The sequence below is a fragment of the Manis pentadactyla genome, chromosome X (genome assembly GCF_030020395.1).
Source record: "Manis pentadactyla isolate mManPen7 chromosome X, mManPen7.hap1, whole genome shotgun sequence".
In the NCBI taxonomy this organism is placed as follows: Eukaryota; Metazoa; Chordata; class Mammalia; order Pholidota; family Manidae; genus Manis; species Manis pentadactyla.
The window spans coordinates 40,923,516-40,946,320 of NC_080038.1; the positions used below are offsets into that span (position 1 = coordinate 40,923,516).

General features: G+C 40.2%; 1 protein-coding gene across 3 annotated transcripts in view; it reads right to left on the bottom strand.

Moving 5' to 3' along the window:
* Window positions 1-22,805, bottom strand: part of SLC9A7 (solute carrier family 9 member A7) — a 182,757-nt gene that overhangs the window by 43,026 nt on the left and 116,926 nt on the right. For all 3 annotated transcript variants that reach the window (XM_036907464.2, XM_036907463.2, XM_036907465.2), the window contains exons 6-12: window positions 18,753-18,858; window positions 18,277-18,418; window positions 16,390-16,495; window positions 14,932-15,020; window positions 14,726-14,839; window positions 11,926-12,037; window positions 6,982-7,135 (exon numbers count right to left, since the gene is read on the bottom strand). In XM_036907464.2, coding sequence (XP_036763359.2) covers window positions 6,982-7,135; window positions 11,926-12,037; window positions 14,726-14,839; window positions 14,932-15,020; window positions 16,390-16,495; window positions 18,277-18,418; window positions 18,753-18,858 — 823 coding nt within the window. The remainder of the gene's footprint in view (window positions 1-6,981; window positions 7,136-11,925; window positions 12,038-14,725; window positions 14,840-14,931; window positions 15,021-16,389; window positions 16,496-18,276; window positions 18,419-18,752; window positions 18,859-22,805) is intronic.

Consider the following 22,805-nt stretch of genomic DNA (forward strand, 5'->3'; position numbering starts at 1 on the left):
ATCTCTTAAACTGTCCCCATTCGCTAATACCCAGAGAGGCAGAGAGGCTGCTAACTCTCAATTTAAAGCAACAATGTTAGGAGCCAGGTCAAATGAGGATCAATTAGGAATGAAAATAAGCCTCCCAAAATATAATGTAATGAAATCAGAGGAATAAATGCAACTCACAGAAAATGAATTTTTACAGTTTTTCAGGAATTTATCTGTTTCATAAAAGCAAGATATATCCAGCCAAAAAAAACAGAAAACAGAAAGTTGTCACTAGACACATATTTGAAGTGTTTACACATTTGACAGAGCAAGAAGCACTACATTATTGAAAACAGCAACAATAGTTATGAAGATAAATATGGCCTTTTTTTCTAGACAAGAAAAACATTGTCCATAGGTTCAACCTGAAGGTCAGTAACCCAACTTGTGCTATTTTTTTTACCTTGTGGCCTTAGAGTTGACACGGTCCATTTTTGCCTTCCTTAATAGTTGCTGGGTTTTTCAGAGTGCATTTGAACTTCACCATCATACCAAGAACAGGGTTTCACAACCTTGGCACTATTGGTATCTGGGGCTTTGGCCTCTACCTACAAGATACCAGTAGCACTCCCTGACCCAGTTGAGGCAACCAAAAATGTCTCCAGACATTGCCAAATGTCCCCTGGGGGGGCGGAACTGCCCTAGGTTGAGAACCACAGCACTAGATCATGTATTCTCACTGGGGTATGATATTGCCCCCATGGGTGTGAAAATTGGTTCTTGTGGGTCAGAAAAAGTTTAGATATGACAATGGTTTGTGGCCCTCTAAAGCACCATAGTACATAAACATATAGTAGATCTGTGGTATTAAAATTTCACTGGGAGAGATAATTGGGGAAAAAAACATTTTTAAAGGCTCCTTAGTGGGGTAAAAATGAAAAACAGGTTGACAAATACTATGCTAGATAATGCCTAAATTCTGATGCTAATAATATCCCCCAAAATGAGTGAGAATATGATGTTTCTTAATATGGCACTTTTAATTAGTCACACATTCAGAATATGACTTAAACCAGACTCTATATGTTACTATAGTATTGAAAAATTATAACAAATTCCAGGAAAGCAAGCAGGATACCATTAATGTAAGATTCACTAGTAATAATAATAATTCTGTAGTAGTAGCAGTAGTAATGCTATGATTAGTAATGATAATACAATAGCTAAAATACACTAAATGCTTACCATATGCCAGATGGCACATTTAACGAGATAATCCTTTCTCATGTTTATTTATTGCCACATTTTTGCCTCCCACTACTCTTGTTCCCATCTAACCGGTGAGGAAACCGGGAGTTAGAGAAGCTAAATAAGTTGCCCACGGTCACAAAGGAAGAAGAATGGTAGAACCAAGGTTGTAACTGAGGCTATTAGACCCCAGAGCCCCAGCTCTTCACCTTACAGGATGCTGCCTTTGATTACACAGGGGCATCCTTAAACTCTTTTAAAATATCCAGTAACAAATGCTATTATATAAAGGACTCAGGACTTCTCCATGCCTTTATTCCTTAAGTAATCTTATAAAAAGCTTTATCATGAAGTCTCAGTCTAACAGGATTATACCAACTGTCCTTATTTGTCCTTGAGTGATTATATTACCAGGCTCTGGGGTGTGGACATTTCCCACTCAGCTGGCTACCTGGTGTGTGCCATTCCACCCCCTACCATCACCACCAACCATGTCCTGTGTGGGTCACTTGAAGCTGGGGCCTCCAAAAGGACAACCACCTTGCTGCCAAAATGTGCTCAGGTCACGTACAAGGCTCATCTGCTGAAATAATCCTGTGATCATTTTTTTTAAGTTGCCAAAACTCTATTCTGTGAATAACATTTGCTTGAGAGACTAAGAAAAATATTATGTACTTTGTGCATTAACAGAAAACAATTTGAGCATTTTGCCACTATGTTTTAAATATCAATCATAAAATACCAACTTAAAAAGATAAGTTGGATTTCTGGAAAGCAGTGACCTGGCTTTGGAGTTCGGGTTATATTCAGTTTTATTTTATACACAATTATAAATTAGCTATGGTTAAACATCAGTTAACTCCTAATTATTTATGGTGGAAATCCAAGTCCTACTCCGAGCTTCTGACTTCTGAGCAGCCACGGTCAGCAGTCTGCAGAAGTAAGGAACAAGTAGGTATTGGTGTTACTGAGGTCACAGAGATCAAAACACCACACTGAATTTCAGGGGGTTTCTGAATCAATTTAGAATAAGAACCTGGTTCAAATGAATGATTTGTGGCCATTAAATAACAACACAAGCCACAGACCAGAAAAACTAATCAGTCTCTTGTTGCTGAGGGAATTTCTTTTGATGTAATCTCTGTAAATGTCAGTTTGTATGCTTACCTAATCACTATTTATACACATTGGGAAAATGCAAAGAACTGACACCATATGTATTTTTCACCAGTGGCACACTTGGCTTCATTATGCTGTCTGGGTAGACTTGGACGGAAAGAAAGGAATAGTAAAGGTAGGAACAGAAATCAGTGAAACCAAAAACAGAAAAACAGTACAGAAAATCAATGAAATAGAAAAGCTAGTTCTTCGAAAAGATCAATAAAATTGATGTAAACCTCCTGCAAGACTGAAAGCAAAAAAAGAAGATGCTAATTACCAGTATCAGGAATTAAACAGGGGATATCACTATACCTCTCACAGACATCAAAAGGGTAACAAGGTTATGCTATGATCAACACAAATATGAAAACTCAGATGAAATGAACCAAATACACAAACTACCACAACTCACCCAATACAAAATACATCATCTTAATAGCCCTGTAATTTATTAAAGCAATTAGCTTCATAATTTAAAAACCTCTGAAAAAGAAGTCTCCAGGACCAGATGGCTTTACTGAAGAATTCCACAAGACTTTTAAGAAGAACTAACACCAATTATAAACAGTCTCTTCCAGAAAACAGAAGAGTAGGGAATATGTCCCAATTCATTTTATAAGGCCAGATTATGCTGATTTCAAAAAAAAGGCTATACTAAAAAAGAAAACTAAATGCCACTATCCTTTATGAATATAGACACAAAAGCCTTTAACAAAATATTAGATAATAGAATTCAGGAATATGTAAAAAATTTACACACCATAACCAAATGGGATTTATTTTAGAGAGCCAAAGCTGGTTCAATATTTGAAAATTAATCAGTGTAACCCATCATGTTAACAGACTAAATCAGAAAAATTATATGTTCCAATCAATTGATAACATAAAAAGTATTTGATAAAATTCAACATTTGTTAATGACAAAAATTTTCAGAAAACTAGCAATAGAAGTTTTCTCAACTTGATGATGAACATCTATAAAACCCTACAGAAAACATCATACTTATTGGTAAAAGACTGAATGCCTTCTCCTGAAGATGGGGAACAAGACAAAGATGTCCACTCATACCACTCTTATTCAACATGGTACTGAAAGTTCTAGTCAGAGCAATAAGTTGATAAAAGGAAATAAAAGGCACACTGGTTGGAAGGGAAGAAATAAAACTGTCTCTATCTGCAAAGGACATCATGGTCTCTATAGAAAATCCCAAAGAATCTAAAAAAAACCCAAGAAACAAAAACAAATCCTCCTAGAACTAATAAGTGAGTTGGGTAATGTTGCAGGATACTGATCAACACACAAAAACCAGTTGTATTTCTATATCCTAGCAATGAACACATAGAAACTGAAATTAAAGATAGAATAACACTTACAATTGCTCAAAACAGAATAAGAAATACTTAGATATAAATCTAACAGTAAATGTATAGGCACTGTATGCTGCAAACTATAAAATACTGATGAAAGAAATTAAAGAAGATCTAAATAAATAGAGAACCATTCTATGTCCATGGATTAGGAAGATTCATCAGAGCAAATGTCAACTCTTCCCAAATTGATATACAGGTTTAAGACAATCCCATTGAAAATCCCAGAGATTTTATTTTATTTTTTAGATATGCATAAGCTTATTCTAAAGTGTATATAGAAAGGAACTAGAAAGCTATGAAAATGTTAAAGAAGAAGAAGAAAGTGGGCAGGCTTGCTCTCCCTGATGCTCAAGCCATATGTAACTATAGTTACCAGGACAGTGTGGCATTGGTAGAAGAACAGAAATCAATGGTTGAGGAAACGTAAATCAATGGAACAGAATAGAAACAGACCCACATGCATACAGCCAACTCATTCTTAGTAAAAGAACAAAAGTAATTCAATGGAGTAAAGAATAGTCTTTTTAACAAATCGTGCTGGAATAAACGGATGGCCACAGGCAAATGTAATAAAATAAAACCTTGACCTAAACCTCACATCTTTTTTAAAAATTAACTCAAAATAAATAACCAACTTAAATATCAAGCATAAAACTAAAAACTAAAAAACTTTCAGAAAATAAAACAGCAGTAAATCTTCGGGATTTCGGGCTTATTGAAGAGCCTTTAGACATGGTACCAAAAGCACAACCCATAAAAGAAAAAAATGATCAATTTCACTTCATCAAAATCAACACATCTGCTCTATAGCAGACTCTATTAAAAGGAGAAAAAGATAAGCTACAGACTGGGAGAAAATATTTGTAAGCCATGTATTGACAAAAGGCTAGTATCTAGAATAAATAAAGAACTCTCAAAACTGAATTAAACAACCAAACAATCCAATTAGAAAATGTACAAAAGACTTGAACAGACATTTCACCAAGGAAGATATACGTATGGCAAATAAACACATGAAGAGATGTTCAACATCATTAGCTGTGAGGGAAGTGCAAATTAAGACCACTATGAGGTAACCCACACATCTATTCAGAACAGCTTAAATGAACAACTGTGACAACACCCAATGATGGCAAGGATGCGGAGAGACTAGATCACTCAACATCAAGTTACACATGGTCATTTCCTGACCCCTCACTCTGTGCCAGCTGCATATTACATTAGTATTTTCACAACCATGCAAATATATTATATTTGTACATATATAGTTTGTGTGCTTCAGGGCAAGTTGTCAGCTCCTGGTAAGACTATTTTAATGGCTCACTTTTTGAAAAGGGTACAAGAAGTGCAAAATACCACAAGGTAACTCTCTACTCTTGGTGGGAAATTGCTTGTTTCTGTGTATGTTGGGCTGAGGGGAAGAAAACAGAAAAGGACTTAAAAAGTAGCATGAAAAATAAACATAACTTAATCAGGCTCTGACCATCCGGACACCTACTGATAGTAGGTGACCAGGCAAATAGGAGCAAGAAGTAATTTTAGTGGTTAAGATTAAGCAGGTTCTCAACTGTCTTCAGGGTTAAGCCTCCTCTCTTGTCCTCAATCTGCTCCACAGACCAAAATCTCATGTCTCAGGTTTAAAACCAAAAATCCATAAGTTTTCTTCTTCAGGTTTATATTTCCCCAGAAAATTGTTTTCCTTAATACAACTGTTGAGCTTCATGCACAAAAACTGAAATTCTATTAATCCTAAATTTCATAACATTACAATGGTCGCTAACACGGCGAACCTTCTTACAGGTGGTACAGCACAGCAGCTGAGTGCAACTCTGTGGCGATACTGTCTGGGCTCAAATCCCAGTCCTCCACATAAAGTTTTGTGACCGTGGGCAAGTTATTGCTCTGTGCTTCAATTCTGCCAACTCTAAAATGGAGATAATAGTAGTAACTCTTTCATAGGAATATTATGAGGATTATCTTAATGTACTCATGGTATCTTGAACAATGTTGGCAGCATGAGCATAGCTATTATGTAACTGTCACTGATAAGCCCCACATAGGTTCTGCAGATCCACCTGGATCTGAGGCTGAGACATGCTTGTCCAGAAATGGTGCAGCTGACAGTGGCCAAGCCCAGGAATCCCTGCCTGCCATCAACACTAACATCTCTGGTGGGGCAGACTATTTTCTCAAATTCCAGTTTTCTCCCTGACCCCAAGGATGACTACAAGATCATTACAAGTTATCTCTCCTCCAAGCTCAGTATGCTCTGTGGCTGTCAGTCCCGTGCACCCTATATTCTAGAGAATGGAATATAACTAAAAGCCAGCAAAGAAAGAAAAAAACATTGCCACCTGGGGGCTTTTCAGAGAATTCTTCACACCTCAGCACCAGCCAAGTGTCTTCTTCCTATCACATTCACCCTCTGCAGATCCAAAACTGAGCCACCTCCAAAGATGTAGGGTGCCACTTAGAGCAGAAGGGCCCTGGAGGACATTTTCCAGCATGCTTTCATTTAACATTAAGGAAAACTGAGGCCCAAAGATGTGAGAGGCTTGCCTTAAACCAGAGCCAGTTAGGCAGTGAGTCTCTTGACCACTGTTCCAAGGTCCTCTTTACCGAAATGAGCTGGAGGTCACAAGCACAGTTTGGAATTTAAATGCTCTTAAAAAAATCAAACTCAGGTCAGCGACCCCCCCACCATCCTGACACAGCTGCAAAACCACAGGCAGGGGACGTCCAGGAGGCTGCCACAAACGATGGTTATACAGGAAATGTCACCTCTTTTGTGCACTCAAGAAAGAAGAAACACAGTTTTGATTTCTTCCTAAAACAAAACTCAAATTGCCTCTTTTTACTTCTGGCTGATGAGCTGATTTTTAAGGTCACATGTTTGGTTTCAAAGGAATGTGAAATGCCAAGGGTTGCCAGCCACTGTCTATTCTCCTTCCTGCAGGTTTAAGATTTTTTTTTTTTGAATTCTTGCCCTAATGCCACTGTTCCAGCCAGGGCCAGGTGTTTCTAATTCCTCACATTTTGGGGCCGACAAAAATTTTAAGCCCATTTTTTTCTGGCAGAAAATTAATGCTATGAATTCAACTATTTTTTTTAGTCCCTCCCCCAAAAGAAAACCCAACCCTGTAAGGCCCTCACATGTACTAAGCTGCAGCACACACTGCACAGGCACAGCAACAGAGTCAGGCATGAAACTGGTCCTAGCTTCCAACCGACCTTATATTAAGCCATGACAGCATAGGCGTTGTGCCTCCACCAATGATCCAGACAGTGAAGAAGACAATGAGGAGGGTGGTTGTGAACATCATCTGGCGAGCGTAGGATGCCGTGTCTCGGATGGCCAGTGCAAATGCCATTGCTCCCCTGAGGCCTGTGGGGACCAAAGAGGAAAATCTCCTGATTATAAGGACAAATGAAAACGTGCCCTCAAATGCACTGCTCCCACTCAGAGCTAATAAACAAAAATGCTTTGGTAGGCAAAAGTCTCTTGAATATAAACATGAGCAAATTTTCCTGAATGCATCTCTTCAGGCAAGGGAAACAAAATAAAAAATGAACAAACGGGACTATATCAAGCTAAAAAGCTTGTACAGCAAAGGAAACCAATAGCAGAACGAAAAGGCATTCTACAGTATGGGAGAATATATTTGTAAATGACATATCCAACAAGGGGTTAACACCCAAAATATATAAAGAACTCACACACCTCAACACCCAAAAAGCAAATAACCCTATTAAAAAATGGGTGGAGGATATGAACAGACACTTCTCCAAAGAAGAAATTCAGATGGCCAACAGGCACATGAAAAGATGCTCCACATCGCTAATTATCAGGGAAATGCAAATTAAAACCAGAGTGAGATATCACCATACCAGTTAGGATGGCCAACATCAAAAAGACAAGGAACAACAAATGCTAGTAAGGATGCGGAGAAAGAGGAACCCTCCTATACTGCTGGTGGGAATGTAAATTAGTTCACCTATTGTGGAAAGCAATATGGAGGTTCCTCAAAAAACTAAAAATAGAAATACAATTAGACCCGGGAATTCCACTCCTAGGAATTTACCCAAAGAATGCAGCAGTCCAGTTTGAAAAAGACATATGCACCCCTATGCTTATCGCAGCACTATTTACAATAGCCAAGACATGGAAGCAACTAAGTGTCCATCGGTAGATGAATGGATAAAGGAGATGTGGTACATATATACAATGGAATACTATTCAGCCATAAGAAAGAAACAAATCCTACCATTTGCAACAACATAGATGGAGCTCGAGGGTATTATGCTCAGTGAACTAAGTCAGTCAGAGAAAGACAAATACCAAATGATTTCCCTCATTTGTGGAGTATATGACGAAGCAAAACTGAACAAACAAAATAGCAGCAGACTCATAGACTCCAACAAGGGACTAGTGGTTACCAAAGGGGAGGGGTGAGGGAGGGAGAAGGGGATTTTGGGGTATCATGATTGGTGCACATGGTGTATGTGGGGTCATGGCGAAGACAGTGTAGCTTAGAGAAGACAAATAGGGACTCTGCGGCATCTTACTACACTGATGGACAGTGACTGCAATAGGGTATGGGGGAGGACTCTATAATAAGGGTGAATGCAATAACCACATTGTTTTTCTGGTGAAAGCTTCATAAGAGTGTATATCAATGATACCTTAATAAAAACAAATACAAAAAAAATGCTTTGAGAGTCAAGTTGTTTTGTTCTAAAAGAAGAACCTTAAAAGGAATATTTGCTCTCTACATGAAGCCTGCTTTTGTTAAATGTCTAAATGCAGTGAGAAAAACACTGCACTACTTTGTACAGCACATTTTGGAATAATCATCTTTATTACTGAAATAATTCTCCTGCTAGTAACAGGAAATAAAAGGAAATACACATCACAAATAATAATATAAATTCTCTAAGTCTCTGCCCCAAACACTGTACAGTCATTATAAACTCAATAAAAGGCAAGATACAAATATGTCAAATGCGTTTTGTGGCTCATGAACCATGAACCACAAAACAGTTCAGCATTTCCTTAGCAAAGCCACACAAAGTAGTAACAATATAACCTGGTCCACATCAGGGGTTGGCAACTTTTTCCATAAAGGTGAGCTATGAAATATTTTAGGCTTTGTGGGCCAAGAGGAAAACTAAGGATATTATGTAGACACTTACATAAAAGAAAGAAAACAAATTTTCACAACATTTAATAGACAAAACCCAAGAACATAATAACAACGAGTGAGTAGAGTTTGTTCTAATACAGTTCTGATGATGAAAAGAATGGAATTCTTCTGGGGAGTATATTTTGCTTAATTAAGTTTCAAAGTTAGTAACTGCTATCATCAGATAGATTATAAATATTCATCTATACAAGCCATTCTTAGACCATGGAGTATATGAAAATAGGCAGAAGCCAGATTTGGCCCCGGAGCTGTAGTCTGCTGACTCTGATCTACATTAACAGGTGTTAATAATAAGCACCCATATTTTAATGATTTAGAGTTTAATCTTTCTCAGTTCTTTTACTCCTTCCCCATACCATGCTCGTAATTTGTTCTATAGTAAAGACTGAATCCACAGTGTTTAGTAGATACGTAGGATGAATTCCTATTCACCACGGGCAAGATAGTGTGTATATTAGAGAATGAAAACTTAGACCCACTATATCTGTTCGTATATTTTCCCACCTTACCTAATAATTTTGCAAGTTCACTAATCTGAGAGCTTTGCTACCATTCAGTAGAGAAGAACGTCTCAATAAAAGTTACATAAAAAAGCAGAGCAAATTTAATGTTTTCTATTAATCTGCCCTAGTGAAATATTTTTACATTTCTAGATCACCCTACAACCAGCTATGTCAGCAATCAATACTGAAGCATCTAAAGGGATGCTGTCTCAAAGAAGAAATCATGGGGGTCAGAGAGAGACAATGTGTGTCACATTGTTCCTTATAATTATAAAGGTAAACACTGTAAGCAATATGAAAGCAAAGTCTCACGTATTTCACAGCCATGAAGAATGAGTCCCATTCCACAGCCAGATTTCTTCCAGCAGGAAATAACTTTTGTAGATGTCTTTAAACAGCACTGTGTACTTCTCAGTGTTTTGGTAAAGAAGATGGTGAATATATTTTATCTAGGTGACCAAGTTATCTCCAGTCCTCTTTCTGCTTTGCAGCAGTATTTCCCTAGCACATAAGGGGGATCTTGTCATTGCCCTCTGCAGAAACCTCTCCTGTTTCCCAAATGCTCTTAAGTAGAGCCCAAACTCTTTGGCACAGCGTTGGAGTTTTGTGCTCTAGATTTCAGCAGTGGTTCTCAAAGTGTGCTCCTCAAACCACCACCACCACAAGCAGCAGCAGCATCAGAGAACACTTTAGAAATGCAAATTCTTGGGGCCCACTCCACACCGCAGAATTGCATTTGGCAGTGGGGCCAGCAATCAGCTCTAAGCAGCTGATTCTGATGCAACCTAAAGGTGCGAGACAGTTTAGATGCAATCGTCCTGTCCAACCTCACCCTCTTTCTGCATTACCCCACATGTCTTATGTTTAAACCAGAATGCTCCCTTCCCTGAAGAAGCCATGTATGGCAATACTTCCCTGCCTTTCCAACCTGACACCTCCTGAAACCCATTTCTACCACAATTGGAAAGCTACCCCCGTTGGTAAAAATGGCCCTGGGCCCTACTCTTCTCAGCACTTATTCCATACCTCCTTTGTAATTCACCACCCTCTTTGCAGAAAGTGGGCTCTTTGTACTCCACTCCCTCCTCCCCCACCGTGGACTGTGAGCTCCTTGAAGGAGGCTGGCCTGTCCTCCACAACCTAGAAACGAGGCTTATAAAAAGAGGATGCTCAACAAATGTTTGTCAGGGTGGAAGGAAATCAGTATGGCAGGCTGGATAGTTAAGTGCAGATGCAAGTGAGTGCTTGACACAGGGACTGCTTTGCTGAGCACTGCCCACTGGTGTGATTTCAGTATAACTCTGAGGTCCCCAAGAGCTACCACTGGTGTGATTTCACTTTAACTCTGAGGTCCCCAAGAGCTACTATGTGGATGAAAAGGGCTACTAGTCACTCTGCCTCTTACACAGCCCCCCACCCCCCCCACAGGACAGAGGTATCTTTAAGGGTCACAGTGGCCTTCTGTCCTACCATCTCTTCCCTCTGCTCTGCAGAGATGCTCTAACTTGATTCTCATCTAGAAAGTCTGATGCTTACCACACTCACTGCATCATCTACTCATGCAAACTGCTCTTTCCTTTCTTTACCTCCACTTACTTCTTTACTGTCCCTTGTCCCCTCAGTGCCTTCTCCACATTACTCAGCTTTACAGTTAAGAGGGAAGCATCTGGGAGACAGTGTGAATCAAATATTAAGCAAGCAGACCCATCACAGCTGTTATCTTCTAGTTTGGGGTTATATGACTGTATTTTATTTCTTTTGCTTCATAGAAAGTTGAAGCTAGGAGAAACCTCAACTAATTATTTTACAAGAGAAGATACCACAGCTGGGAGGTGTTGAGTGACTTGGCCCAGTTCTTTCTCATTAAAGACCTATTTTCCTTCTCATTTTAGGTCTGGGGCCCTTCTGAAAGATTAAGGGTTATGATCATCTATTATAAAACAAACAAGCACTATTATGATTAGCACACATAATGTAGCAGGGGGGACACGGGAAGGGTGGTATATACAGAGAGGACAAGTAATGATTCTATAGCATCTTACTATGCTGATGGACAGTGACTGTAATGGGGTATATGGGGGAAACTTGATAGTAGGGGGAGTCTAGTAACTATAATGTTGTTTAAGTAACTGTACATTAATGATACCAAAATTTTAAAAATAAATAAATAAAAATTAAAAAAACAAGCACTTTAAATACTTATATATCTCCAGGGCCCTTAGACGGTAAAGATAAAATGATGATGCAAATATTTTAGGGGAGAATGTTCACATTTGGTAATATGGTTCGCAAAAGCAATTATTAACCCCATTTAACATGTACATCTGTCTACTCAGCACTGTAGGTGAGACCAAGGAACCAAAGACTTGAAGTTTCTGTCTTTTTATTGAACCTAATCAATTATATTTAATCATACGAGCACTGCCTGCTGAATAAAACTCATTTTCTTTACATTTATATTTTTTTACCTGAAAACATCATCATGTGTTGAAAATTCCAGCCAATCTTATGTCTTCTGCCCAAGTTGAGGAAGAAGGAGAGTGGGTAGATATGTGCAGCTCTGCCCAGGAAGATGGCAACCTGAGCACCAGGTGGAGGTTAAGGCCCAACAGGTTTCCAGAATGGCACTTTCACACAACCTTAGGTTGAACAAAGAACGTTAGGAGCACCTCATTATAATCAGGGGAGTTGCCCAAAGCAGCCAGACTGTCTAGTTTCCTTCTAAAGAAGTCTCAGCAACAAGAGGGATTCAATTGGCCAACTTACTCAAACTCCTGGTTCGTAGAGATCATTTCTAGCCTGTTAAATGCGATGTTGTGAGACAGGAACCATGGGTGTAGTCAGAGTAGGGTGAGGGCCTCCAGGAAAAGCAGGGTGGAATATTTACAGTGAGAGCAATGTAACAATGGGCAAAGAAGTCCCCATTGAAACTCTGTTAAGCATTACGCAAAGTCAAGGTCACACTAATTCTCTGGGGTAAAGATATAGACATCTTCAGTGAGATCAGTTAAAGGTCAAAAAGCCAGGAGCAACTGAGCCTGGAATGTTTGAGTGTTCTGCAAGGGTATCAGCATAACCCCTGACTCTGCTGTCAGCCCTAGCAATCAGACTACAACCCAGCCCACCTTGAGGACAGGGCAGGTGATGCAAGTCCACACCCCTAAGTTCTTTTCATGTTCTCAAAAAATCCTCAACTGCCTATAAAACCTCCTAGACAACACACCACTACGGGCTCTCTTGTCCCCTCCTGGCGTGAGCCAGGAGCTCTATTCTCTCACTTTATTTCTAAATAAAAGCCTGTACCTTGCTCATTCTTCAGCTTTGTGAACAAGTACCCCGGCATCAGTTGTAACCTCTTGATTTAATTAAACCTGTATGGACCAAGTCTCCAATCCATCTAAAAATGAGTCCAGAAATAAGCTAAGGGACCATGGTAGGGATGAAGAATTGAGAGAAGCAAACAGCGTGTTAGACTCTATTGGAAGAAAAATCACAAGATCATAAAAATTACTAACCCCTGAGTCAAACTATAAAGAGAAAGTGTGCTGATAAGAGCTCATCAGCTTCAGTTGGAAGTAAACATCTGGGGCTTGAATGACCAGAAAGACCCTACAAATAAGAGGTGGGGAAACTTAAAGTATTCATGACACTAATACACATTCACATCCCTCAAAAGAATCGGTCTGGGGAGATTTCCATACCTAAGCAGCTTAAATGTCTTTTGGATATGAAAGAAATGGAAAAGGACTGTGGAAAAGGAACTCAACTGTGGAGACTGAAGAATTCAGGGAAACAGGTCATTCATCACTTGCTGAGTTTAGAAAAGAGCCCAACAGAGATGCACACTGCCCTAGTCACAGAAGGAAGCCGCCTTGGGAGCCAGAGAACAGGGAGCTTCCATTTAGGCAAAGCAGTAGCTGCCAGCTGCAGCTGTTTCAGACAGAAGTGAGGGCCGAACTACTTTCTGCCTGTTCCAGGGTAAAACACTAATGATTTTTCTTCTTTTATCCTTCTTTTTCTTTGTTTTGTCTTTTAACAGAAGTTAACAAGCCGTACTTATAAAGCACATTATATCCCAGAGGCCATATGCAAAATTCCTCAAGTGGTTAAGCAGCCTTCAGGATTCACAGAGGACCTGGCTGGCCCTCCCACAAGGCGCTCGTCTGTAAACAAGGGCTGTGCTCTTGCACGCTCTCTCACAGGACACCAGGCTAGGAATACAAAGCAAAAGGACATGCAAGGTCTCTTAAGTCAGGAGTGAAAACACTGATCCCCCAGATTTTTAGCTGCGAGTCTGTTGAGTGTGCACATCTAAGAAATGAGCCCAAGTTGAAGCAGATACCACTGTAACTGGATGGACTCTGGCCCAGAAGAGAAAAACACTCCTTTTTTTGTCAGCATCCCGCCTAAGGATACCCATGAGGCCTCAGAAAAGGCAAAAGGGAATGTCCAGCAATAGGGGATGCCTGCTCAGTATTTTGAAATCCAGGTTGAGCTGGAGTCCTACACTTCCAAGCCCCAGAAAAGTTCACTTTAATGAAAACAATATGATTTGAGGCCAAGAAAGCAAGCCCTCAGCTGTTGATCCACTGCTGGCATGCACATCCCTCCTTACTTGAGAGAAGCCAACCCCCAAAACAGTGCTTCTTGTCCCCAAACTGTGCTCACAATGGAACTAAATCAAGGAACCAAGTGTTTTTCCATTTTTTTCTCTTCTTCCTCTCCTTTCACTTTTTGGGGAAAAAAAAGGAGTGTTTCCCACTGTGATCTGTAGCAGCAGGGAAGCTCGGGGGAAAGCTTACTCACTGTCTGCGGCCTTCCCCAGGTGGTGTGAGGAGGGGTTGCCCACACCAGTCAGACAGCAAAAGTGGTAGAACCTTCAGGTCTTCCAAATAGGGTGAGTAGTGGATTGGAATTCATGCAGCAATGAAATAATTCTAGGGCTGACATGGTGGCCAACTAACTTACAGATCTGCTGAGAGGGGTGCTTTACAAAACAAACTACCACCTGACCAGCATCCGCATCACACAAAGGCCACCTTACACAGAAAACATAGGAAGAACAGCCTGGGATCAGCACCAATCCTAAAATCAAATACATTAAGCTTTATAACCACATCAGCCTTCTTTTTTCTCATCATGAAAACACCATAAACTACTGCTGGCTCAGTCACTTGCCACCCTCAAAACAGAAGTTATTATTTTTATTATAGCTTCCCCAGCAGTGGTTGCCTTTGTGTAGAAAATGGTAGAACCCAAAAAGGATACAAAAGCTCCAATAATGAAAATGGGGCTGAAAACGTGCTTCTGGAAGGTAAACAGCGCCAGGCCCATGTAGGAGAAGATGAAGTTCTCTGCCAGGAAGTGTAACACCTCAAAGAGCTGCATGGAAAGGGAAAGGAAAGCCATAAACCCTGTGGGTGCCCCCCCTTGTAGTCACAGATAAGTTGCGAGGACCCGGGGCTCTCTCTCACCTGCTTCGTTTGACTTCTCGATTCCACTGACAGATTGTTGTAGGTGTAATGAGCCTGTGTGATTCCACAGAAAAGGACAGCCACAACACCTGGTGAGAGATTAAAAGGAAAAAAATCAATGGGAAAAATAAAGAAGCAGGGAACAATCCCTGCAGAAACAAAAAGTTAAGGTAGGCAAGCCCAGCATATCTAAATAATTTCCTGAATAGTTTGAAAGTTACCCCTGAAATCTCCCCCTTCCCCAATCACTCATACAACCTTCCCTCTCCCAACTCTGCCCTTCTTTGAAGCCAAGGTCCCTGACTTCCCCCCTTGCTCCAGTTTTAAGGGCATTCTTTCCCTTCCTCCCAACTCCTACTTGAGTTTGGCATTTAGCATTCATTCCCTCAAAGAGACTGTGAGGACCTGTCTTTTGTGTTTGTCATATTCCTCTTTGTTCTTAAAAATTTTTATTTCAAAAATTTAATTTCAAACCAATGCTTTATATTTTTGCATGGTCTAGTGCTTCAGACAAAATGGATCCAGAGTAACATTCCATTTATCCAAGACCTGATGATCTAGGTTTCTGGTTAATGGTAAAGATTTTGTTGTGTAAAACAACTAACATACCTGAGACTTTGCCTACACATGTACAGATAACTGTCAAGTTTCAAGGAAGTGGGGCATTCTATAATGCTATATATAAAGATATGTTGCAGTATTTTGAAAAGATGATTCGTAACTAAATGGATTATGTATAGTTAATTGTACTTTTCCGGTGGAAAATTCAGTGATTACTTATTTTTAATGAGAGAATGTGAGAAACAAACCAGATGATTACTCACACTAATAATATATATAATAATATGCTATATATATAAAGATATGTTGCAGTATTTAGAAAAGATGATTCGTAACTAAATGGGTTATGTATAGTTAATTGTACTTTTCCAGTGGAAAAAGTCAGTGATTACTTATTTTTAATGAGAGAATGTGAGAAACATAAACCAGATGATTACTCACACTAATAATACATGAAACTGGCACCATAAAACATGATATTGAAAAACAATGACCAGAGACAAAACAAGGAAAAACTGTGTTCATTCACACTCATCTGAGTAGATACAAAAGGGCCTTTAAAAGGATATATTGTGCTTGTTATTGCTACTGTTTGAAAAATAAAGAAGAAATCTAGGGGAGGACGCAAGTAAGACATTAATATGTTCAGTATCCTTTGCAGCTAAACTTCTACTTACCGTTAGAATAAGTGCTCAAAGACATAACTGAGTTTGAAACAGTAAATGTTATCCTTTAAAAACATGTAGCTTGGGAAGTTAAATTATTCCTAAGGCAAAACAACGGCCTTGCTCAGCAAACCTCCATATGGACACTGTGAACAGTATCACCTCCACATAACTGCTGTTTAAGAATTCTTCCCTTGAGCTCCCACAGCCCCATCTACAGCCTAAAACCCACCTGTAAACCCACAGGCTTCTGCCAAGAGGAATGTGCTCCAGGACATCAGGAAGAAGAGTGCCGTCTCCAGCAGGGGGAAGCAGTGTAGCTTAGTGAACTTGGTCACGTCAGCCCCCGTCAAGGAACTTGCCTCCAGGAACAAGCATCTGGGTCACCAAGAACCACACTCCAGTAGCCCAGAACCCTCTCCGTAGGGCTATCCTTTCCCTTCAACTCTTCTTTTGGGTCCACAGAGCTGCTGCTTGGTTTTTAAAGTAATAAAAAATTAAACTTTCCAATAGAAATAGAATATTGTTTACCAAGAGCTGGGAAAGGTTAGGAAGAGGAGACCATTTCTGTTTAAGAAGATGAAAAAGGTCTAGAGATCAATAGTGGGGATGGTTATAAACACGGTGGATGTACTTAATGCCACTGAACTGTATACTTAGAAATGGTCAAATGGCAAATTTTATGTTATATATTTTTTGTCACATTAAATAAATTATAACATACGAAAAACCATTGAATTATACACCTCAAGTAGGTAAATTGCATGGTATGTGAATTTATCTCAATAAAGCTGTTTTTTAAAAAGTAAACTTTCCAAAGTAACTGGGAATAGTTTTCTGTGTCCCTTGCAATACCCACGGCTCTGAGAGGCGCAGTCTTGGCCTGAGGTGTGACTGACAGGTTAGCTCTGGCAGTGCTGAGAGTATCTCAGGCAGGCCTGGGAAGACAGGTGAGACTCTGACCTCTGTGGGCCACTATGACCTGAGTCCACAGCAGGTGTGTAATGAGTGTATGAGAAAGAAGGAAAGCGAGGAAGGAAGGAAGGAAGGCAGACAGACAGACACAACTCCAGGGGCAACTACAAGGTGTTTCACCTTTTGGGACCAAGAGTCCCCTCCTAACACTGCCATTCCATGGCAGGTCAGCCTGGAACCATCTCATGAGTGTTTCACTGAAAAATATAAGTTCCCAGGGCATCAAAGGGGCCTTTTTGAAGAAAGTAATCTAAATCTGCACTGTCCAAAATGGTAGCTGCTAGGCACATGCAGCTACTGAACACTTAAAATGTGGCTAGTCCAAACTGAGATGTGCTGACAGAGCAAAACACATACCATAGTTCAAAGCTTTAGTACAAAAACAGAACATATAAAATGTCATTAATAATTTGTAGAGTGGTTGCAGGCTGAAATGACGGGGCTCACATCTGCAGCTCCTATTACATTTGCACAGGGTGTACCCTGGGTGTACAGTGGTGATCTAAATGCCATCAAAAGATGTGCTGAAGGACTCAGCACTCATGTGGAGGGGTGGCCTACTTGTTCTACACTTTGCTTTTATGTTTGTTGGTTGGCTGGTTGGTTGGTTAGTTGGTTGCTAAGTAAATACTGTCCAGTCCTTTGCTTAAGGAAGGCCACCTTACAGTAATTTGCACTGATGGTCCCCAAGTAGCTGTGGCCACGTTAGCCCTGTAGGGTCTAGAACAAACAAGAGCAGCAAGCCTGGGGCTAAAGTACTTCTAGTCTGCTTCCTCCTGGCTTCCTGTGTGGTGGCCCCTGATTTCCAGGCTCCACCTGGCTCTGCAGCTCTTTGCATGCACTGCCCCCAAAACTTATGCTTCCCCCAAGCTCTCATCTCTAACCAATTCTTAAGAGGGAGAGAAAATGCAAAGGACTGAGCTAAGCCTTGAGTTACACTTCCAAACATTTTCTCAGACTCTTAGCTAGCCAGGCACTCAACTGTCATGTTTTCCCAAAGGGATACATTTTAGGAGCCCTTAAACTGCAGTGGAACAATTGATTTGACATTCATTTCTGAAAGGAAGAACTGAGAACTTTATTTTGGCAAGTGTAATGTCACATAGTCATACCCAGACAGGGACAGAAACTGCAAAAAGGATATTAGAGCAGTCACCACACCAGTCACAGCTCCCATGGTGAAAGAGCCACTAAATATACCTAGGAAAATGCCAACTGACTTAAAAAAGGCAGCAGCATCAAAGGCATGAGTGTTCAGCACTGCTGGCTGGTAGGCAACAATAGACCTGGAGTTAAAAAAAGAAGAGAGAGTTACAAGACTGTGAGGGTTTTACACCACAGTACTAAAAATACAGACAACTGTAGCTGTCTACACTCTGCTGAGCATGCCCCATAGTGTATGCATTTAATTTAATCTGCAGGCACCATGTTATGCTGTTTACCAACATTTAGATCACTACCAACTGGACAAAGCAACATAACTTTATCAACAAGTGGACAAACCTCATTTAGAAAAACACCCAATTCAATATTTAATACTTTAAGATGGGCTTCTGAATTTAGCCCAGAGCATTCAGGAAGCCAGAGTTTCTCTTCTCAAGCAGAAATACTGTTACTTACGAGGACAGTACAATGGCAACAGCATCATTTAGGACACTTTCTCCAAACAGAAGTGCATAAAGGTCCACATCTGCATGCAGTTCATTAAATATCGCCAGTACAGTCACTAAAAAGTGGACCAAAAGCATATAAATTAGTTTCAGTTTCTGACTTTAGGCTGTTGATAATAAATTTGTAAAGACAATTCCTATCCTTGGTAGGACATGGTGGTTTGGGAGACAGTAAGGGAGTCAAAGACAAGAGCTGTCTGTCTATGACAGAAAGGAAAATGGCAATCTCCTAATCTGAATGAGGTATGATATAATGCTTGATTCTAATAACACTGCACTGAAACACTGCTTCCCACTGCAACCCCATCACACTCTGAAAATACCTGTACTACAGAACCTAAAAAAATAATCACAACTAATGTGATTTGGCTCCACTTGTGGGTTGAAATCTCTTTGAAGGCAGAAACTGTTTTTTATTGACCATTTTGCTCCCAGAACCCAGCATAGGGTCAGGGCACAGAGAAGACTCTAGTAAAGGTTTGTGGAATAATGAAAGTCTTCATTTATAACACACTATACACAATTACACTTCTCATAGTCTTCACATTTCTTAGGCATCCAGTAATCAGCTACCCTCCAGATCTGTGGTACTCAAATGTTTGATCTCAGGACTCCTTTATACTCCTAAAAATTATTGAGGCCCCCAGTAAGCTTTAGTTTTGTGGGCTACAGCTATCAATATTTACTATATTAAACAAGAAAATTATATATTTATTCATTTAAAATTACTAATAGGACCTAGAGGATATCATGCTCAGTGAAATGAGTCAGAGAAAGACAAATACCATATGATTACACTTATATGTAGAATCTAAAAAACAAAACAAACAAACAGATTAATAAATACAGAGAACAAACTGGTGGCCCCCAGAGGGGAGGGAGTAGGGGAATGAGCAAAACAGGTGAAGGGGATAAAGAGGTACAAACTTCCAGTTATGAAATAAATAAGTTGGAAGGAGGAGCCAAAATGGCGGCGTGAGTAGAGCGGCGGAAATCTCCTCCCAAAACCATATATATTTTTGAAAATATAACAAATACAACTATTCCTAAAGGAGAGACCAGAAGACAAAGTACAATAGCCAGACTACATCTACATCTGCAAGAGCCCAGCACCTCACAAAGGGGGTAAGATACAAGCCATGGCCTGGCGGGACCCAAGTGCCCCTCACCCCAGCTCCCGGCGGGAGGAGAGGAGTCGGAGCAGGGAGGGAGAGGGAGCCCAGGACTGCTAAGTATCCAGCCGTAGCCATCTGCACTGGGAGTGCAGACAAACAGTGCATGGGGTGCTGGATACTAGGGAAATGAGACAGTAAAACCTGCGAGTGGGTCCCCGCAGCCAGCGCCCCTGGGACAAAAGAAAAGCAAGTGGTTTCTGCAAGTCTTAAAGGGACAGGGGCCTCACACCTGGAAGGAAGCATCCCGGCACACTCAGCCTAGCAGCTGGGAATCCCAGGAAACTCCAGGCACCCTAACCCTCAGGGCAGGAGCGCAGCTCTGAGGCCCCTCAGGGTGATAAACACCCTCCCGCCTGTTCCCCCCACCCGACGCGGCCCTGCCATAGAAGGGCAGCAGCCCGAGGCAGGCCACAACAACAGCAACCATGCAGAGCTTACTCCACAGCAACCGGGCAAGAATCAGAGACCCCGTCTGTGCACAGCTGCCCAGCACAAGCCGCTAGGAGCCACCATTCTCATAGGAGAGGAAGGCCACAAACTAGCAAGAAGGGATGTTCTCCCAGCTGACACACGTGCCAACTCACCATAACTACCTCTATTGCCATGAAAAGGCAGAAGAATTTGATCCAGACCAGAATCACACAGACATCCTCCCCTGAGAGGGAAACTGCAGAAATAGATCTAACCAATCTTCCTGAAAAAGAATTCAAAATAAAGGTCACAACCATGCTGATGGAGCTGCAGAGAAAAATGCAAGACCTAACTGACAAAGTACGGAGGGAGACAACAGAAATAAAACAATCTCTGGAAGGACTTAAAAGCAGAACAGACGAGATGCAAGAGGACATTAATGGAATAGAAACCAGAAAACAGGAACACATAGAAACTGATGCAGAGAGAGATAAAAGGATCTCCAGGAATGAAACAATATTAAGAGAACTGTGTGACCAATCCAAAAGGAACAATATCCGCATTATAGGGGTACCAGAGAAGAAGAGAGAGAAAAAGGGATAGAAAGAGTATTTGAAGAAATAATTGCTGAAAACTTCCCCAAACTGGGGGAGGAAATAGTCGCTCAGACCACAGAAGCACACAGAACTCCCAAAAACAGGGACCCAAGGAGAACAACACCAAGACACATAATAATTAAAATGGCAAAGATCAAGGGCAAGAACAGAGTTTTAAAGACAGCTAGAGAGAGGAAAAAGGTCACCTACAAAGGAAAACCCATCAGGCTATCATCAGACTTCTCAACAGAAACCTTACAGGCCAGAAGAGAATGGCTTGATATATTCAATGCAATGAAACAGAAGGGCCCTGAACCAAGGATACTGTATCCAGCTCGATTACCATTTAAATATGAAGGAAAGATTAAATAATTCCCAAACAAGCAAAAGTTGAGGGAATTTGCCTCCCACAAACCACGTCTACAGGGTATCTTAGAGGGACTACTCTAAATGGGAGCACTCCTAAGGCTAAATAGATGTCACCAGAGAAAACAAAATCACAGCAAAGAAAGCAGACCAATCAAATACTAACTAAAGGCAAAAAATAACATCGACTACTCACAAAAGCAGTCAAAGGAAACATAAAAGAGCACAGAATAAAACACCCAACATATAAAGAATGGAGGAGGAGGAATAACAATGGAGAGAAATAAAAAACATCAGTGTTTATAATAGCTCAATAAGCGAGTTAAGTTAGACAGTAAGATAGTAAAGAAGCTAACCTTGAACTTTTGCTAACCACGAATCTAAAGCTTGCAATGGCAATAAGTACATATCTTTCAATAAATGTAAATGGACTGAATGCACCAATCAAAAGACACAGAGTAATAGAATGGATAAAAAAGCAAGACCCATATATATGCTTCTTACAAGAGATACACCTCAAAACAAAAGACATGCACAGACTAAAAGTCAAGGAATGGAAAAAGATATTTCATGCAAACAACAGGAAGAAAAAAGCAAGTGTTGCAGTACTAGTATCAGACAAAATAGACTTCAAAACAAAGAAAGTAACAAGAGATAAAGAAGGACATTACATAACAATAAAGGGCTCAGTCCAACAAGAGGATATAACCATTATAAATATATACCCACCCAATATAGGAGCACCAGCATATGTGAAACAAATACTAAGAGAATTAAAGGAGGAAACAGAATGCAACATATCCACTTTAGGAGACTTCAACACACCACTCACTCCAAAGGATAGATCGACCAGACAGAAAATAAGTAAGGATGCGGAGGCACAGAACAACACACTATAACATACAGACCTAATAGACATCTAAAGAACTCTACATCCAAAAGCAACAGGATATACATTTTTCTCAAGTGCACATGGAACATTCTCCAGAATAGATCACATACTAGGCCACAAAAAGAGCCTCAGTAAATTCCAAAAGATTGAAATTCTACCATCCAACTTTTCAGACCACAAAGGTATAAAACTAGAAATAAATTGTACAAAGAAAACAAAAAGGCTCACAAACACATGGAAGCTTAACAACATGCAACTAAATAATCAGTGGATCAACGACCAAATTAAAATAGAGATCAAGCAATATATGAAAACAAATGACAACAACAACACAAAGCCCCAACTTCTGTGGGACACAGCAAAAGCAGTCTTAAGAGGAAAGTATATAGCAATCCAGGCATATTTAAAGAAGGAAGAACAATCTCAAATGAATAGTCTAAAGTCAAAATTTTCGAAATTGGTAAAAGAAGAACAAATGAGGCCTATAGTCAGCAGAAGGAGAGACATAATAAAGATCAGAGAAGAAATAAATAAAGCTGAGAAGAATAAAACAATAGGAAAAA